This window comes from Pholis gunnellus (genome assembly GCF_910591455.1).
Source record: "Pholis gunnellus genome assembly, chromosome: 11".
In the NCBI taxonomy this organism is placed as follows: Eukaryota; Metazoa; Chordata; class Actinopteri; order Perciformes; family Pholidae; genus Pholis; species Pholis gunnellus.
In genome coordinates this window covers 20950982-20970161 of record NC_136538.1, presented here as the reverse complement: position 1 = coordinate 20970161, position 19180 = coordinate 20950982, and the positions used below count along the sequence as shown (strand labels likewise).

Here is a 19180-nt window from a genome sequence, read left to right as displayed (position 1 = left end):
GTTAACCAAAACTAAATACAGCACACTACTATAATATCGATTGAGAAGCGCATGTGAGACCAAGATGACGTGCTAAATAATAAATGCAGCAAAATGCTATTGTAAAAAGCAATTTAATTTTTGGGGCTCACTTCATTTCTTTCCATCTACCAGCCTCAAAAAGCTAAAAGCTTTATTTTAGACCCCGGCCCTACACACGCGTACTGTCCTGCAAGTTTAGTTCACGCAGACAGATATTGTCGACAGATGCAATTACAGACAAATACACACAAATGGCAGTGCGCTGACACGCTTACACAGACTGCACTGATAATGAGCTTTGCTTGTGTGGCGGTGCGTATGTGCTGTCGGCACTGCTCTGTTAACACGTCGAGTACGAGTTGCGTTAAAGCACTTTTCTCGTGTATTAGTGTACATGTACAGTTCCTCAGTATATTGGAGTGTGACTGCATGCGTGGATGATTTTATGTGTGTAGGATTTTGAGTGTGTATGTTGGCATCAAGGCAGGCTATGCTGTTGTAATGACACACTCGAGGGACACACACACGCAGAATAATAACCATCAACCAGTGACTCAGAAACTTGCTGTTTTTTAACATCCAGCCAATGACAGCCCAGCAACACTTACCGTGGTGCGTTTTCCATAGCTTGAAAGAGAAGAATCGAAGATTGGAGAGCGGAAGGCGAAACCAGTTGAAAGCTCCTCAGCTCCGAGTGTTTCTTTTAGGAACGTGAGGAGAAAATACCTTCCGTTCGTCAGTGTTCTCAATTCAAGTTTGACTCATCTGTGACAACGAAAAAAGAGTTCTTAGTGTTTTTAGCTGTCATGTCGGTCTGTCGACTGCTTCAGATTGTCATGAAATTGAATTTGTGTTTTGGGCTGATTAGCAAATGTTAGCAGACTAACATGCTAAACTAAGATGATGAACATGGTAAACCTTAAATCTGCGTATCAACAGCATTTTAGAATGTCTTCTTCTTCTTCTTCTTCTTTACGACTTCTTCTTCTTGAGTTTTGATTTAAAAACCTACAGGACTGCTTTTATGTTTCATTGGCCCCACAGCAAACCCACCACAGATAAAACAACTTACACACACACACACACACACACACATACACAGTTTGCGAGCCCCAGGGCTCCATCAGCCTGTTCTTATGAATATAGTTGACTCCCGAGCAGGCAGGAAGTGCCCTGGACAAATATGGAAATCTGCCTCATGCTAATGTGACTTTTCAGAACAGGCAGGTATTAGGCAAATGCAAAACACGTGGACACAAGGCAAGAATATATATTTGAATTTGTTGACGTAGAAATATTTGTGAGTTGAAAATAAGCATTGCTGATGTTTAATATCAAAGGATACATACAAAGGTTATATGGTTTTCATATGCTGGCATGATTTACAAATAAAAACTCAAATACTGTATCCATCCAGATATGTAAAGGGCAAATTAAACCAAAAGTGTCTGCATGGCTCGGCAGTACTAGAGGTAAGTAAGAAAACATATTTAAAATGCAGCATTTGTTAGATATGAATCAAGAATGATAAACATTTCACAGCTTTTCTGTTTACTTGTAGAAGAGTCTGATCTAGTGTTTTGAGTGATGGTTATTTTGGGAGTTACTTGACCCTTTTGTTTACATTTGGATCACAGATTGTGCCATTAGTTGTGTCCGTGCGGCAGGACAAGCATCTAAATTGCTGAATTTGTTAGTTTTGAATCATCGCGGAGACATTATAGCAGTAAAAACATTAGCAGTGGCAGATGGAGCCCTACTTCTAAATGGAGTCTACGTTCTAAGATTCACTCGCGTATCATTTAAATTTCCAAATGTGTTGTTGTGAAACTCTCAAAGTGCCCTCAGGATTTCAGACTTTAGCAATGAGCTGTAAAAAGTGTAATATCATTATGATCTCTCTGTGTTTTTATCTGAGTTGTGAAAGCTAATACATCTAAACCATGACTCCTAACACAGATGGGTACTCATCATGAAACACAAACTGTTGTGTTTAATCATCGGTTTTCTTTTTCTTTGCTGCCACACTTTGAATTCCTGTCTTGTTCTTTTGTTGTGATCTTTATACGGAGGACTGCAAATACACCGTGATTTATAGGCATCGTAGCTTTTTTTCTTTTTCATTTAGTGTTGAAGCAAAGGTGTAATAACAGAATACAGTGACTCGCTTTCTGTATCACATTGCCTGCAACATCCTGTACATTTTGGTCTGAATTCACGATACTGTGAACGCTGGAGCCATTTATTATTCTGTCACACCTTCACACACACACACACACACGCATGAATACCCAGAAGCCATTCATACATTCACTTATAGCGTCTGTCCTGAATGCAGAGAAGCAACGGAGAAAATCTTCTCTCGAGACACAAACTGTAAAACTTCCAATCAGATGCTTTATTTACCAAATACAGAACCAAGGAAAAAGAGATGTTCAGATGCTGATTACAAGCTTGCAATCAACAAAAGTGCTAATCACTTTTACCTGAAGAGTAAAAGAGAATGAGAAATACGAATGAATACATTTTGTTTGTGCTTTTATTTATTTTTCTGGTTCATGACTTGATTGCACACGTTTTTCCTTCTACATTCCTTTTAAACTGGAGCTATGAGGCCTCAAATACACAGTTATAGTTGGTGCTCTTTAATAAGGTGCATCCTTATGATATTCTTGATATAATATGTAACAATGTACTATATATGATTCCATTTAAAGATACAGTAAATACGAAAGTTCCAGTACAGCCTTTGTGGAAATGACATTGATCTGGGATGATTCTGCAGCGTACACATGTGTTAGTGATGGCCTTTGTAGGCTAGAAGAATGTTTGGAGTTTGGTATGGTGTTACTTTGATATTTCCCAAGTATGAACCCAGTGTTTTAGTTGCCCAAATGTATGCAGACCTCAACCACTGCCTGCTAAAAGTCACTGTTGGTTTCTTTGAACCCTTTAAAGGTTAGTAGTTTTAGATGATTGAACTCATGCCGACGCAGTAAATTACATGAAAAACACATTCAAGCAATCAAAGCACACACAGCAGCCTCCAACCTTCATGTACACACGTGGAGAATGTGTTTGCATGCGTGTGTGTGTGTGTGTGTGTGTGTGTGTGTGTGTGTGTGTGTGTGTGTGTGTGTGTGTGTGTGTGTGTGTGTGTGTGTGTGTGTGTGTGTGTGTGTGTGTGTGTGTGTGTGAGAGAATCAAAGCCTGTGCGACAGCCATTGAATGATAAATCTGAGATGAAATCAAAGTCTGGGTTTGACGGTCCCTCTGTGCTCAGCCTCACTCGTCTTCTCCTCTGACTCAGAATATCAGAGGCTGTAAAAGTTGAACAAGCTCGCAGGGTAAACTATCCAAGGTTATTGTAGGTTTTTTTTAAATTTAGCGTCAGTTTCCAATCTGTTGTTGTGATCGGATCAGCGCAGAGCATTCATAAACGTTCAGATTGAATGTGACGCTTATTTGAAGTTCAGTCACAGTGTTTGAACACGTGTGTGTGTGTGTGTGTGATGTTTGTACCTGTTGTGTCAACATATTGACAGAATATGCTCAGTCTGATTAGATCGCAGATTGTTCCATCGATTGTCGATCAAAGCAAATTAATTACTGCGGATCCTCTGTGCGCTCTCAGTGAGACAGTTGTCAAAGCGCTTAAATGCTTCTTTGTCCTTATGTAATGTGAAAACTTTAAGACGTGGGTTCACCTTGAAACTTTATTAATATGTAATCTGTTTGTCATTTGGATCTTTTATCATCATCGCGGCAGACAAAGCGTTTTTTGTGGATGTTCTGTGTCGTAACACGGATTGAGATTCTCTATCTTTCTGTTGCAGGCGCAGAAATTGAAGTCAAACTCGACTGTTGATGGTGTCTTCTGTGTGGTAAGTCAGTTATGTAATAGAATTCATTTTAGGAATTTAAACTTGAGTCGTGAGATAATGTATACAATGAATAACAAATGTTATTCTAGTCGAGCAGAGAGCTTACATCCAGCTAAACAGCTGGTCAATGTAAGTAAACTACATAACTTTGAGTGGTGAAGATATTCATTGAACTAAAGGTTGGAATAGTTTCAAGGAATGCACCTCACCATCTCACCCTCTGGGCAGCCATTGTTGACTGTTAATGTCACTGTCCCCTCCTAACTTTCTGGTAAGAGGTTCTCAGACTGACACTTTGCTCACCTTTATACCTCTTTGCTACAGTTATGTTGCAGTTAAAAGGGTTTTCGTAAAGGCAGCTCAATCTTATTTTTCAGATTTATAGAGCTATGACTATATAACAAAACTGCCAGAAAACAAAGATAAATGCACAATGACAATGTGCCTGCTTTAAGCATGTTTCAACTCTTTGCAAGCTGATTATTGCAGTGCATTTGGATATTATGTATTGGTGACATAGGGACACTTTGTCAAAGAACCGCCGGTAAGACTATAATTTGGGAAAAAATATCACAGCCTGTCAAAACCTGGAGATGAACTCTAAAAACGATTTACACCAACAAACAATTTCACTAAAGACCACGAGGCAATTGCTCGAGCTATCAAATAATCACAAACCGTAATCCGACCTCGATGTTGGAAGTCTCTGACCTCAAACTGACTGTGATTGCCGCGGCAATCCTTCCCGCCTCCTTTGTAAACTCCTGGTCTTTGTAGTTCCTTTGAGGCTTAAATGGAATTGTTGCTTATCTGGTGGCTTTTAAAGTTCACTGTAAATGTCATTGTGCAATAATAAGGCACTGTTATGCACTGGACTGACATTTAATAGAGGCAGGGACAGGTCTGGAGGAGATGACCCAGCCGTTAGCTTGCAGCTTTATTAGCAAGCAAAAGACCGGTGGTGAAGCGCTATACACACAGACCTACGCATGATGGCACACACACACACACACACACACACACAGGTTTTTGCTCTCCACTGTGGCATTTTAATTATGAGAACAACCTTTAGATTTTTTTACCATGTCATACAAGATGAATACGCTTAAGAGTTTTTATAGGTGATAATATTGAATTAAACTTGAAGTAGGCCACATCGTGCACGCATTAATTAAACTGCAACCTGATGTCCACTATATTTCCTGGTGAATAGAAGATGCCGGTATCGGCAGAATGAAATCACAACGCCTTTGTCCAATGTGTGATGCATAAAAAAAATTAAATAAATTAAAGAACAGCACTTGATGCTGGTAATGCTTGGCAGCATTTTATGCCATTGTAGTTTTTTTTTTTTGGTGGTCATTTATCAAGCTGTCTTGACAAAGATCCCAGAGTCGGCTGTGGATGAGATCCAGAGGAACCTGCCACAGCTGATTCATGGAACTTTCTCATGCCACCATCTGGGCATTCGGACCAGCGACAATTGTGTGGAAACCAGTTGTCTCTGAATAGTCAACATTTTCCAAGACTACGTGAGGTTAATCTTACAGAGAAAGAGGGAATTGATATATACTAACCTTTGTGTATTATCCAGATTAAGCATATGCTTTGAGGCTCACTGTTTTTCCTCATAAACTACATATATAGGAATATATGTGTGTGTGTGTGTGTGTATTTGCAGTGCAAAGGGGAGATAACTTCAAACTGATTTTTTGCTAATCCTGCCCTGCTGAGCTACAGTTTAGAATTACATTCCGGTGTATTTGCTCCCCGACGTTTGTCATAATTTTTGGAACAATGGGTTCCTGGTTTCAAAAATGAGTATACAACAGATGGCTCCTCTTTTTAGATGGCAACTGTTGAGTTTAGACACAGATAAATGGTTAACATGAGTGAAAGAGGACTGACTCAGACTTCTGCAGAAGTCTGGGGTCGAAGAGAACACACAGAATACTCTAAATAAAGTCCCCTCAACAAATGTTTGTTATTCGGGCAGCTTTAATTTGTGCTCTGTGATTCCGAACCAACTCTCTGTCTCCTCCCCCAGGACCCCCAGATCGACGGTCAGAGTACGTCCAACGCCATCGTGAAGAACTCGGCCGTCTCCAGACGGACCGCGGGTCCGGCCTCTCTGCTGCCCCCGCTGCTCTGGCTGTGGTACTGCGGCCTGCTGGCGCTTTCCTCACCCGGCTTCTTGTAGCCTCGCCGCTTCACAGCAACAAACTACAACGGACTGACAAAACACACATTTGTATAAAAGAAAAAGCAAAACAAGAAATTATAATCTTTCTTCTCAGTAATACTTGTTTTACTCTTATTTCCCTCTGGATTCTCGCTGTCTTTTTAATTCCTACTATGTTTTTTTTTAATGAATTTTGTTGTTTTTGTTGTTGTTTTTGCATTGCAGCTGTGTGCTAAAATTGTAGTCTATATGTGTTAACTCAGTTTGGCTGTGTGTTCCCTTTGGGTTAGTTGGAGAAAAAAAAGGGATTTAAAGCTTCCGTGTTGCTCTCTTGGGCAGAAATGAGAAAATACTGTAGGACTACATTCCAATAAACCACAGTTGGTGGCTCCTGGAAAGGTGAACGCAGTGTAAAATAGCATTGATTTTTCAGAGTCGTCACCCACGTCTGTTTGTGTGTTGAGGCTATTGGTGGGATCTTTTGCTCAAAAATCACAGTCAGTTCAGTAATGGCTACATGTTATCACTTGGGCAGCCTGTTAGGTGTTATTCAGTCTCCTCTGTGGTCTGTGTATGTTTTGATAATGACGTGATCTGGTATTTTACATTTTTATGAAAGGTCCACGTGAATATTTACCTGACAAAAAAATACCAGTAACTTGAAACATCAGAGCAGTTAGAACATCTGCGCCCCAAACCGTCTTTACTGTAGCTCGTACTGAACACACGTCGCCGCTGGCAAAAGCACACAGGCAAAGACCCACAAACACATACTGCACATGTTCACACATTCAGACAAAAACACAGAAGCAGAGACACACACTGCTCCCCGCTTTCTTCTCCCTTTTTTTTTTTTTTAAACAGCTGGATTGATCACAGGAGTGTAGGTGACACGCTGCTGTGGATGGCTGAATCCACTCCGCTCATTAGTGATTGTACATACGTGTAATTGTTTCGAAGTCCGAGCCATGTTCAGTGTTTCTCTGTGGAAGGAGCCAGAGAAGCCGATGCAGCTCTACCTGAATGATTTTTTTCTTCTTCTTTTTATTTTCGATGTACTTTGATTCACTGCGTCCACAAAAGCCAGCTGTGGATAAAATATTGTTGTAGAGTATATATTCAATGGTAACTCACAGCTCCATCGCGCCAAAGCTCAATGCCTCCTTTCTTTCTGTCAGTTCAGTGTTACGACTTTTTGCTTCAATTGTAAAACTGTCAACATGTGTTTTGGGGAGGGAGTGATCTCTTGATATTGACCTTTTGCTAAGCCCCACTACTCCTCCTTACTCTCGTTACAACTGTGGATGTTCCAGGCTTGTTCTAACATAACTTGTAACCCCATGAAACCATGTAGTTATCTGTGATATGCTCGGGCCCTCGGGAAGTTTGGGACGGCCGATCCATTCCAGGCCGAACTGGCCGCTGGTCATAGCATTTTATTTGTCAGTTTGTGATGTCTGTTACTTTATGGTTCTCATCCGTGGTCGTGGGCTAGCCCGGCCCGCCCAGCCGCAGAGAGCGGAGAGCGGGATGCTGTCACTTTAGGCCAATCTAATACTTTTAGACTGTGACGCGTGTTCTAGCTCACCTGGGCTCGTCTGGAGGCCGGTCTTGTTCTGATTCAGTTGATTCTTGTATGAACCGGAGGAGGCAGGTGTCAGAAAGACATCTTAAAGTATGTTGTAGGTCTCTACCACAAAAATTCTGTTTGTGTTGAAATCACTGCCAAAAAACAATACAGCTTTTTGGGCATGAAAAGCTTCTCAAAGTCTTGGGCTGAACTTCAGTCCCGGTACGTCCCTGGATATTCTCCTTGGCTGTGGAAGTAACTCTATTCTAATAATGTTTAGCCAGGTGTGTTAACAGCAGCAGCCAAGAAGTCCTACTGTTTAATCTATTCTCATCACTTTTGCTCTTATTTCTGTTATTCTGGAAAGGTGAAAAGAATGCGTGTTGTGTACAGACTATGGCTCGTTTTAGTTGCCCCGTGAATACCACCTCAGCATGTTGATTGGACTACAAAGCTGCTGTGACTAACGGTTGTTCAATTCCGACTGAGGAACCATCGCTTGGGGGAAGGGGTTCAGCAAACGGTCAATTCTGTCGCGTTACAAAAGCGAAGTTTGCAGCGAACGCGCATCATGTGACTTATGTACTGTACGTAAAATCGTTCAAGCGTTTTCGTAAATCTGCTCCCGAGAACTGCTGGGATTATTTTTTAAAAAGCCACTGCGTAGTAATCACGTTCATTTCTCAGCTACTTTTCAGATGAAGGCTTATGGTTTCAGAATTGTCCTCACAGGAAATACACTTTCTTACAACACACGATCAAGACGTTTACATACATCACTGTGGCATGTTCAGCGAGTTACTTTCGCCATTTGGACACTGACGGGAGCATTTATGACACGCTGCTTGGGTTTATGTCGCTTCTCAAAAACATGATTAATGTATAGTAGAACTGAAATGTTATTTACCGAGCATAAACATGGTATATGCACTGTATGTACTTGGCTGAAACTGTAAATTGGACAAATAAATGTCTGATGATATTCTATTCCAGAGCATTGTGAGCTATTTTGGCATTCAGATATGACGTAAGAGTACATTGAATAAACCAGGACATTGTTTGTTTTTTTATGTGTATATTTCTTCCAGTATGTACATGATTATGGAATATTATTGCATCTGAGAAAGAGGATATCAATGTATCTCTCCTACTGTAGTTATATACAACTTTTATTTCCCAAGCATATTGTTTTGTACCATAGCCCCGTTTATGATGTTGCTTAAATATAGTATTGAGTTGTTTTTTTGGCTAAGATTTGAACTTATTTTTCTATCTCTTTTTGCTGTTTTGAAGAGTTGAAGTTGACGAGGTGGACCGGGCACAGAGAGCTCATACTTAAATCGTTCAACTTTTTGAAGACTTTTCAGTGCCGTTGCCGTGATTATTAATTATGGTGACAATAACTACAGGTTGAGCGAGAAAGAAGATTGTCAATGCATGGTGTTTGAGAAGGAAATAAATCAATGTTAAAGACAAATATATTCTATACCATACCATTGAAGGCTTATTTTTTATGGTGTATTTGAACCAGAGGTCGCAAAAGTGGGCAAAAATTTCCACGAATTGAATGTGTGAAGTTTGGAAGGAAAGCTGCTTACGAGCGGCTTCACGACAAAAACTGGGACCGGTTACATTTCTCAGAATTGTGTCTTACTTATTTGTGTCTGTTCATGTTTTTATTTGAATCCCGGTGTCATATCTTCACTGGCCCAGGAATACGAGACAAAGTAACGTTTGTAGTGGTGGTTCAGCGCTCCACCGTTCTGTAAAGAGTTCCTCTGAGCGCAGAAGGCCTCAGAACTTGGGTCAGGTCCTCCTGATGTAAGGGTCCCAATAAAAAAAATTTAAAAAAAGTCCAAGATGTTGAATATGTTTGCTGTCCATCTCCAACCCATCTGTTGTTACAAAATACCAAAAATGGCTTTTTGGAGATGCAGACTCCCTCAGCCATGCGGCATCATTAACTTCTTAGCTTGTGAAAATGTAAAATCTATTGTACAAAAATTATGATTAAAAACTGTTAAATCACCCAGACTGTTTGTACGTGGTGTTATTTCACAGAACGACGACGAAAAGAAACCCATCAGACAAAACTGGCAGAGACCTGGGAAACACAGAAAGGTGACATAATCAATTTGAAAGAACGTTTTGAGGCGATCCCGAGGAGCCTGATAAAAACCTCACCAGTTGATGTTGTTGACCTCGGGGTTACCAAGCCTGAAGGGAACCGCGAAGAGCAAAGAGATGAGACCAGATAAAGAAAGAGTCATCTGAAGTTTAGGACGACTTTTTCTTTTGCCCAAATGGCATGTGAGGGAAGGGGTCGCATCGGGCTGGCAGAGCACTCGAGAGACACTTTATCCTCCAGTGCTGCTTAACCCAGACCATAATCTCTGAATCCAGGATCAGCTGCAAAACAACTTGGCTGATGAGTCAATTTATGTTCAGTTACTTCATAAAACCCTTTTATATAAAACTTTAACTGCTACTTTCATTGTTCAAATAACTGAAACATGACATGTTGGGCTTCTAAACTGTCACATTATTTGAAGGAGTCATTGCAGCTAAAAAGTGACAGTTGTGGGAACATTGAAATCAATCCTCATTCAACAAACAATGGTCATAAAAAATGCTGTCAATTATGCAATTTTACTTACGGCTCCAAAGAATAGGCCGACACTTTGTCCATCAACACACGAGTTCACAGTGATGCCCATTAGTGACGGGCACGGTAGGTTGGGTATTTAAAGGCTTATTGGAAAGACATATGCATTGTTGCAAAATATGCGTTATTAAGACTTTTGACATATTCAAGCAGGGGGTTGGGGGGCCCTTCAGGACCATGATGTGGCTCTGTGAGGGCCTGTTGGTGCAGGTTCACAGGCAGGCCTGTTGGTGATCCACTGTTGGTATTCACGTCTCTTTGAAAGAAGCTGCACAGAACCATGAACTGACGGTGTAGAAATGCTTGTATCAAACCTGACATTTCTCATGACTGTACAAAAACCACAGTTAACAAATGGTACTACTCTGTGTGGCTGTGACCTCTGTTGTTTTCAGCAGCCTTCGCAGCGCTACAAAGTTATTAATTAAAACCACTTTTCTTATAATTTCATGGAAAATGAGTTGGATGGAAAAGTGACTTATGGCTCCATTATGTCCTATTAAAAGATGTTGATATTGACATGAGTCGTTGACATGAGTCATTGAAGGAGTGGACATCTACCGACGCATTTCTGTTCGGATGAATAAAACATTAATGTAAAACAGGAAAAGGGTGACCGGGAAACAGTCCGACGCCTTCACACCATCGTCATTAAATGCCGGAAAATTAGTCTGACATTTGAAAGCGATTTCTAGTCGTAATTTTGCATTATCTTCCAACTCCACTAACTCCACGTCCTCAAGCCCTTATACAGTGCACTATAATAACCGCCATCGCAGTATAACCACATTTGCTCAGAATGTATTTAGTTTGGGAAGTGGCCATAAATGCCACTTGATCACTTATTGTAAGAGGCTGCACGAAACGAGGCCTGAGTCACTGTTCATTATAAGTACATACTTTACTTTTAAATTCAGAATATTGACTTGTAATGGAGTACTTTGTTTTTTTCTCTGCTCTAACCAATGTGTGTTTTATGTTGAGTTTGGGCAAGCGCAGCTTTATTTAAATATTCCATTTCATACACAAAGGGGAACTAAAGTCATTTTTTTTTTATATTCCATCAAAAATGATTGCATGTTACGGCAAAAACATTTTTGTTAACAGGGACCCTATTTTCCCATGTTTTTGTGTTCTGACTGGTGACATTATCATCATTTTTAAAATGGGTCCAGTATTGAGGGAGAACGCTGGAACCTGCCACCGCTGAATTATTCAATGAATGAATCAATTATGGAAAGGAATAAATTGAAAATCTTTGACTTTTTGTCAGTTGATCACATTAAACAGGCATGTTTAAGGGGTCACCTTAAACTTAAGGACATTCAGATTGGCTGTTTTCACTGTTTTTATGTATTTCATTAACTAATCATCAACTAATCATCCTGTCCATTAATTGAAGAAATGTTGTAATTGATAATGAAATTAATTACACATGACCTTTCTGACACTTTATATCATTATTATTAATATTTATAATATTAATAATTACTGTAAAACAAGTTTCAGTTTATATGCGTACGAAGTGCACAGCTTTATACATCTGAAGTTTACTTTTTATTCTCAGCTGACACATAATTACTGAGGACACAATTCATATATTGTATTTAGATGAGGTGTGAGATGAGCTTGGAGAAAGAAAAAGGGTTAATTATATATCAATGGATTGAAGGGAAGTTCAAATGAACATAGATTAATTAACCATCCACCTATGCTGTTTTTTGCTCAGATGAAATGTCCACAAATGTAAATCTCAAATGTAAATCTCTATAAAAAATGCGTTTCCTGTCATGCAGACTCAAACAGCTCACGCTGTGAGGGGCGCTCCGTTCACCCCGCTGTAACATAAAGCAAACAGCGTCACACAAATACATCACACAACCCTGAAATGAAACCCCCCCCCACGGCTTCGAAGCAGAACCGTAAAGACAGCCATTAATATTCCATTCGGTAAATGTGGTTGAGTTGGATTTTTGATTGTAGGCGGCATTTCACATGCAGAGATCGAGTTTATTAGAAGCCATTAATGTCATATTGTCTCACTGTGGAATGGAGTCAGTGAGTATAAGCACACAACGTGAGCTGTCAGGAAAGCTGTGGAGCTCGGTCAGGTGCAGGAATAATGGAGTGACTTGAGAAGAAGGAAGGAAGGGCAGACGCTCATCCCTCCAAGAATGAGCTTCCTCTCATCATCACTCAAACTAACATCTCCTCCCTCGTCATTCTCGTTGGGGATTGACTTCTCAAGGATTATTTGGACTTTCCTAATCATTGATGTTATTATTGTGTATTGTAGTAAAGTCTAGATTTGCTTTATTCATTCTTGTTGCCAGATACAGACATGGGCATCATTTCCATTCTGGATTTTGGAAACTTCAGATATCACGTCTGTTTGGACCCCATGTTTACAACATTCTTGAATCAAGTTGAATTCCGTTGGAAACATATTTACTGTGCTGCTATTTCTCCTTGTAAAAAGGAAGAATGTCTTTAAGTGTCACTCGACATGAGCCGATTTGTGGATAGATAACATTTAATGAAGAGACGGTCGATTCACAGTGGCTGATTTGATGCTCAGGTTTAATTTAATTTTAATTCTTTGTGTTTTTAATGATATGGAGGCCACATAGATTGTGCTGATATTGTCCATGTGGCCCTGTCATGAGGATTTGTAGTTGTAATCTAAAAAGCACCTTGACTTCAAGGTTCTTCAGGACAGGTGATACATATGAATAATAACCAGAATAAAACTCAACCAAACTCATCACTGGGATTGACTCTCACGCTGCAGTCTCATCTGCTCACGCTCATAACAAGCCTCCGGATATTGTATTTGTATACTTCTTTAATTTTTTTTATAGTTTATCGTTACCAAAGCTCTATTCATTTAATAGACAGTTTATAAGAAGAGGTCATAAAACTTCACATAAACACGTTGGGTCTCTTGACACCAGCGTGAATTAAAGTCTTTTAATGTGTCACAAAGTAGATTCATGTCACTCTGACAAATAGTTTATGAATTCTAATCAATGTGTTTGTCGTAATCATCTTTGTCAGTCACAGTTTAATTATGCTGGTTGTTTACAAATCTAATGACTGAACTTTTTTTTCTTTCAGCATTCTGTTGTTACACAGACTATCATGGAGTTAGTCATTTGGTCAAGAGATTCAAAAAATATTGATACAATGTTTCCTAAAGACAGATTACATTCTTGTAAAAATAGTGGAGGAAAATAAACAGCAGGTAAACTAATCTACAAGAGTACAGGAATGTTTCTTCGCTATCCTGGTTGAGCTTAATAACATAACTCTTTGAAAGGGAGGAAAGAATACATGGTTTCATTAAAAGAAAAGTCCACATACCTTCTGACAAACTCCAAACCTCTTTTCTAAAGTGTTTTTCTTTGAGCGATGGCTTTATTTCTGGCCACTCTTCCATAAAGCTCAGCGCTGTGTGTGCGGCTTTAAGTGGTCCGATGGACAGACGCTCTAATCTCGCTGTGGAGCCTTCCGAGGTTTATGCCCTGAGGTTTGATGCTCTCTTGGAGAGTTTGTTGTGGTTCCATATTCTTTCATTTTCGTAACACTGGATTTAACGCCGCTCCGTTATATAACGTGACAGATCATTTAACACTTAAAGAGTGCACACAGGTGGACTTTAAAATATTTATATTTATGTTACTTCTGGAGATAAGTGGTAGCACCAGATCTTATTTATTCATAGGAAGGTTCTTTTTTTAAATTAATTAATTAATTTTTGTTAATTATACTTTACCAATTTTGACTATTAAGTGTAGGTCCATTACATAAAATGCAAACGTAATGGAAAAACACAGAGAGTGGTGGAAACTTTTGCAAGGCAAAGATGGTAAAGATGAAAATAAAGACTGCCCAGGGGTTTAAAATAAAACAACAAAACACACACCCTTGAATCTAAATATTTCCCTCAGTGTCAGCATTCGTGGATCACTTCAATGAAATGTTTGAACAGTGAAGACATTTATCTTTTTCCAGAACTAAATCTAAGTGGCAAACAAGGTTTTTAGTCGGTAAATTAACTCTCATATTCTTTTACAAAAAAGGCTTTTAAAACCTTCGATCGGTGAGTGACAGAAAATCCATCCGTCACAGAGCTACAGTGAAGTATGAACAGATCTAATAGGACGGAACACAGATTACAGTGTGACACAAAATGTTTCCTCGTGATTGGACATGATGCGCGCATGATGCCTCTGCGGTTACTGCTCACATAATCAAGCCGATGCAGCGTGTCAATAGCTTCACTCCTCTTCTTTCATCCTTCACATATTATACAAAAAAAAAGGGCCGTCTTTGTTAGGCCAGAAGGCCATTCATGACAGAGCAATGCTGGGCTTGAATAGAGGGCGGTGCTGACAGGGGCGACATTCTTCACAGCATCATAGGGCTGGCTGACTGGTTGGTGGTTTGGTTGAATGTGTGAATATGTTTTTGTGTGTGTGTGTGTGTGTGTGTGTGTGTGTGTGTGTGTGTGTGTGTAAGGAGGTGGAGGACAGCAGTGTGCTTTGTAATCCTACTGTACCAGCCTCCCGGCTGACTCTGCCACTCATCCTCAGACTGCGGCCCAAATTACCCGCCGCCATTGGTGCATAATGTCATCGGGATTGAGTCCCTGGATGGGGCATCAGTCACAAGAATGTGGCTTAGCTGACCGTGAGTCTTCAGCAAGAGGGGGGGTGAGAGAAGAGGGAAGACAAAAGGGGTGAGAGAGAGAGTGGGGAATGAATCAGTTAGAGATGGAAAGATACTGTGAGCAGACAGTATGTCGAAAGAAAGTCATAGAATGATGAAAAAAGTCATAAAAACGTCACAGTGAAATATGACGAAGAAAGTTGAACTCATTGTGCTATAATATCATCTAGCGGTTAAGATTCTTCTTCTTCTTCTTCAACCAGGTGTCCCCGGTTTGACCCCCGTTACGTCAAGTTGATTTCACGCATTTTTACAAAGACGACAAAGTCAACACGCTGTTATTCTTTGTATTCTTTTGTGTATTGTACGTCTAAAACAGTCATAAAAAAGTCATAGTATAGAATGTCATGATAATATTATACAGGGATGCGCTGCAGGTCAGTTTGTCGCCCCTGCTAGATTTTTCTAGGAAAAAAAGAATAGAACATTTTAATATATGTTGATATGTTTAGCGGACCCCAGCCGGACAAAGGTGAAGCTTACTGATATTTCCAGAGGTCTTTATTTTTGTTAAACTTCAACTTTCATCCTTACTTTGATGAACAGAAATATACCTTTCTCCAGAAAACGCGTAAGAGCTACGAAACCGATAAAACATGAGTGAGCTCTTACGAGTTTAAATATTCAGTGGCTTACATTTAAATATACATGGGAGCATTAATCAAACATTTTCTCATGTATACTTAACAGCATATGTAAAACCGAAATCTAGTATTAGCTTAAAATTACAGCTGAGTCATTTAGCTATACCCGTTAAGCTAACATTAGCATCTAGTTGAAACAGTAATACAATAAAACACAATAAACACACAATACCTTGTTCCCGTTCCAGCTAGGTGCTTAAACGTTAATTATGAAAATATATTGCAGAGTAATATAAAAAAGTACCTTTAAAAGTAAAGTAACTAAAAAAGTAACTAAAAAAGAAAGGTAACTTTAAAAGTAACTTTAAAAGTAAAGTAACTAAAAAAGTAACTAAAAAAGTAAAGTAACTAAAAAAGTAACTAAAAAAGTAAAGTAACTTTAAAAGTAACTAAAAAAGTAAAGTAACTAAAAAAGTAACTTTAAAAGTAAAGTAACTAAAAATGTAAAGTAACTAAAAAAGTAACTTTAAAAGTAAAGTAACTAAAAAAGTAACTTTAAAAGTAAAGTAACTGTAAAAGTAACTAAAAAAGTAAAGTAACTAAAAAGTAAAGTAACTAAAAAAGTAACTTTAAAAGTAAAGTAACTAAAAAAGTAACTTTAAAAGTAAAGTAACTAAAAAAGCAACTTTAAAAGTAAAGTAACTTTAAAAGTAACTAAAAAGTAAAGTAACTAAAAAAGTAACTTTAAAAGTAAAGTAACTAAAAAAGCAACTTTAAAAATAAAGAAACTTAAGTAAAGTTATGACTTTTCGACATGGTACACTGACTTTTTCATGACTTTTTTCGACATCCTATACTATGCTGTTTATAACTCCGCAGCAACTCCCTTCATCAACATCGATTGTCTTCCTTCAGGATGGAGTCCAATCGCCAAAGACGTTGCACTATTCACATTTGTACAATGTGTAATAAATTATTGTGAAATTCTAATGAAGTCTCTCCTGATTGAATGACTTTTTTGACTGTTTTTCGACTTTAACCCCAGTAGAACAAACTGAAAAAACACAATTGGGTTTCATCATTAAATTCTTTTCTTTACTGCATTTGCACATAATTCACTGAACACACGGAAGTCCAGAAGCATCCAATACATAAACTGACCGATGAAAACAAGGTAAAAACAATACGTCTGTAATAAAATACACTTTCATGTTCTTATATGCATAATATAAAAACAATAAAGGAAAATATTTAAATTGCAGTAATTACTATTTACAAAAGGCATTTTCTTTTAAAAGGAACTTTTACAACTTCAGTACCTAAAATAAATCAAACTATATGCAGGTCAGGTGCAGTAGTACAAAAAGGCTTTGATATCAGGAGAGTAAGGTGACAGTTTTACAGCAGGACAGAAAGGCGGGATAAGGCCTGATGAACATTAGGTAGCCTGGAGGAGTTCACCAATGAGGAGCGAGTGCTTTTCCTCCGTTTCGTCTCTGGCCGGTCCAGGTTGCCTTCCAACCCAGCTGATATCACGCAGAAGTTCCAAATCATCAAGGTTGATAGGGTGAGGTCATCGCTAACGGAAATAACGAGCCTGTTGACGAGGGCAAACATATCAATAGTACAAACTACTAAACTTTTTCCCCCTATCATGTCCTACAGCCCGTCAACGGCCTCCCTACTGCACAGACCTGCTTCTTCCTGTTTCGCCTGCCCCCTTACACAAGCCAGGTCATCCTCGCTGAGCGTCTGCGTTACTCCATCCACAACTGCCCCTCCATCGACAACTACATGCTGACCCACAACACCGACGCAGCAGACAGCTCCGACACAGAGGAGTGAAGCGGCCAGCTGTGGTCAACCTGGTGATGAATGTATCTTCTCCCATGCCATGCACATTATGCACTGAACACAGACTTCTATTCGCCAAACCTGTAAGGTAGTGTACTGTACTGTTTATATGTTGGTTGAAATTAAAGATATGTGTAGTTTTGGTTTTCCAAATGTGCAAGGTGTTGTAATTAATGCAGTGCTTACTCTGAATCAACACTACAGGGATACGGAATAAGAGTTTTTCAAATAAAAATAAAGTAACTAAAAAAGTAACTTTAAAAGTAAAATAACTTTAAAAGTAAAGTAACTAAAAAAGTAACTTTAAAAGTAAAGTAACTAAAAAAGTAACTAAAAAAGTAAAGTAACTTTAAAAGTAACTAAAAAAGTAAAGTAACTAAAAAAGTAACTAAAAAAGTAAAGTAACTAAAAAAGTAACTTTAAAAGTAAAGTAACTTTAAAAGTAACTAAAAAAGTAAAGTAACTAAAAAAGTAACTTTAAAAGTAAAGTAACTAAAAAAGTAACTTTAAAAGTAAAGTAACTTTAAAATGTCACTTTTCCTTTCAGTCTGTACCGTAAATTTCGTTCTTAGCTTGAAGCGAAGTCAAGCTACTATACTCAGACGAGATATGGCTCTGCTTCCGCTGGCCAAAAGGACTTCAAAATAAAAGATCCAAAACGTAAAAAGGCACTTACAAAATAAAAGCTAGCAGGAAGTGATTAACTTGGGTAACTTGCAAAGTAAAAGGTTTGTCGGAAATAATCACATAACCTATTAAGAGTCCTTTACAATATGTTTGCAGATTGTTTTTTACTCTTTTGAAGTAAAATGTTCTGGAGTATCTTCGCCTGGATGAGCACATACTTGGTCTCTCTTCAAAAGCTATGAGCTTGACATTATATTTCTTGGATAGGAACAGAACGCTCCACAGATCGTTACGCGTTATCTTTGCATTGGAGATGGAGCTTGTGTGTTTTGCACATACAGGAACATGTGGGACCCAAGTCTCCATTTCTACTGGTTTAGTGACATTCTGCCTCTGCTGAGTTGAAGTTACATGGGGCTGTTTTGGTAAACCCTTAACATCTGTTTTACTGTCATGAATTTGACAAGGCACCCTCCTCTTCTTTCCCTCTTTGTGTAATTGCAAATGTTTTGTGTGTTCAGGTATTGAGCTTCTTATATTGACTTTACTCTAAAAACATAACCGCCCCTTTCATCCGCAGAACTGGTTTAAAACATCTTGGATCAGGATAAAAGGGAAAGTGCACCACTTCCTGCTGCCTCTGATGTGCAGGTATTGAGCTGAGTGGAGATGCCAGCAGCCCACTTAATGCTAAATACTGCAGTCTTTTATCTTGAGAAAAAAAATACAGTGAGCTCAGAGTGTAAAAGGGCGCACTTGTCTCCTCCTGGTCACTAATGGTGGCGACTGTAGCAGCATTGGCATCACTTAATGGTCTGAAGGCCTTTCAAGTTCCAAATTAGACTTCAAAGAAATGAGTCAACGGCAAAAGTCAGATAAACAGGGTGTGGAAACAGCCTTCGATGGTAGCTACGCCTTTGTTGATACACATTGTGAAAATTAAAGTTGAGGGACACGGTGAATGGGAAACACAACTAAATTAAAGGTAATGGGCTGTATTTTAACACATGTACGGTTTATTTTAAATAATTTCCATACTGAATGAAATGAGTATTCTGAAGT

The 19180-nt window shown here is 38.9% G+C and overlaps 1 protein-coding gene across 1 annotated transcript in view; it reads left to right on the top strand.

Annotated features, from left to right (window-relative positions):
- Positions 1-6105, top strand: part of gfra1a (gdnf family receptor alpha 1a) — a gene marked incomplete at both ends in the record, with an annotated part of 77503 nt that extends 71398 nt beyond the window's left edge. The window contains 2 exons of the mRNA XM_079168847.1: positions 3858-3905; positions 5953-6105. Coding sequence (XP_079024973.1) covers positions 3858-3905; positions 5953-6105 — 201 coding nt within the window. The remainder of the gene's footprint in view (positions 1-3857; positions 3906-5952) is intronic.
- Positions 6106-19180: the final 13075 nt, after the last annotated feature.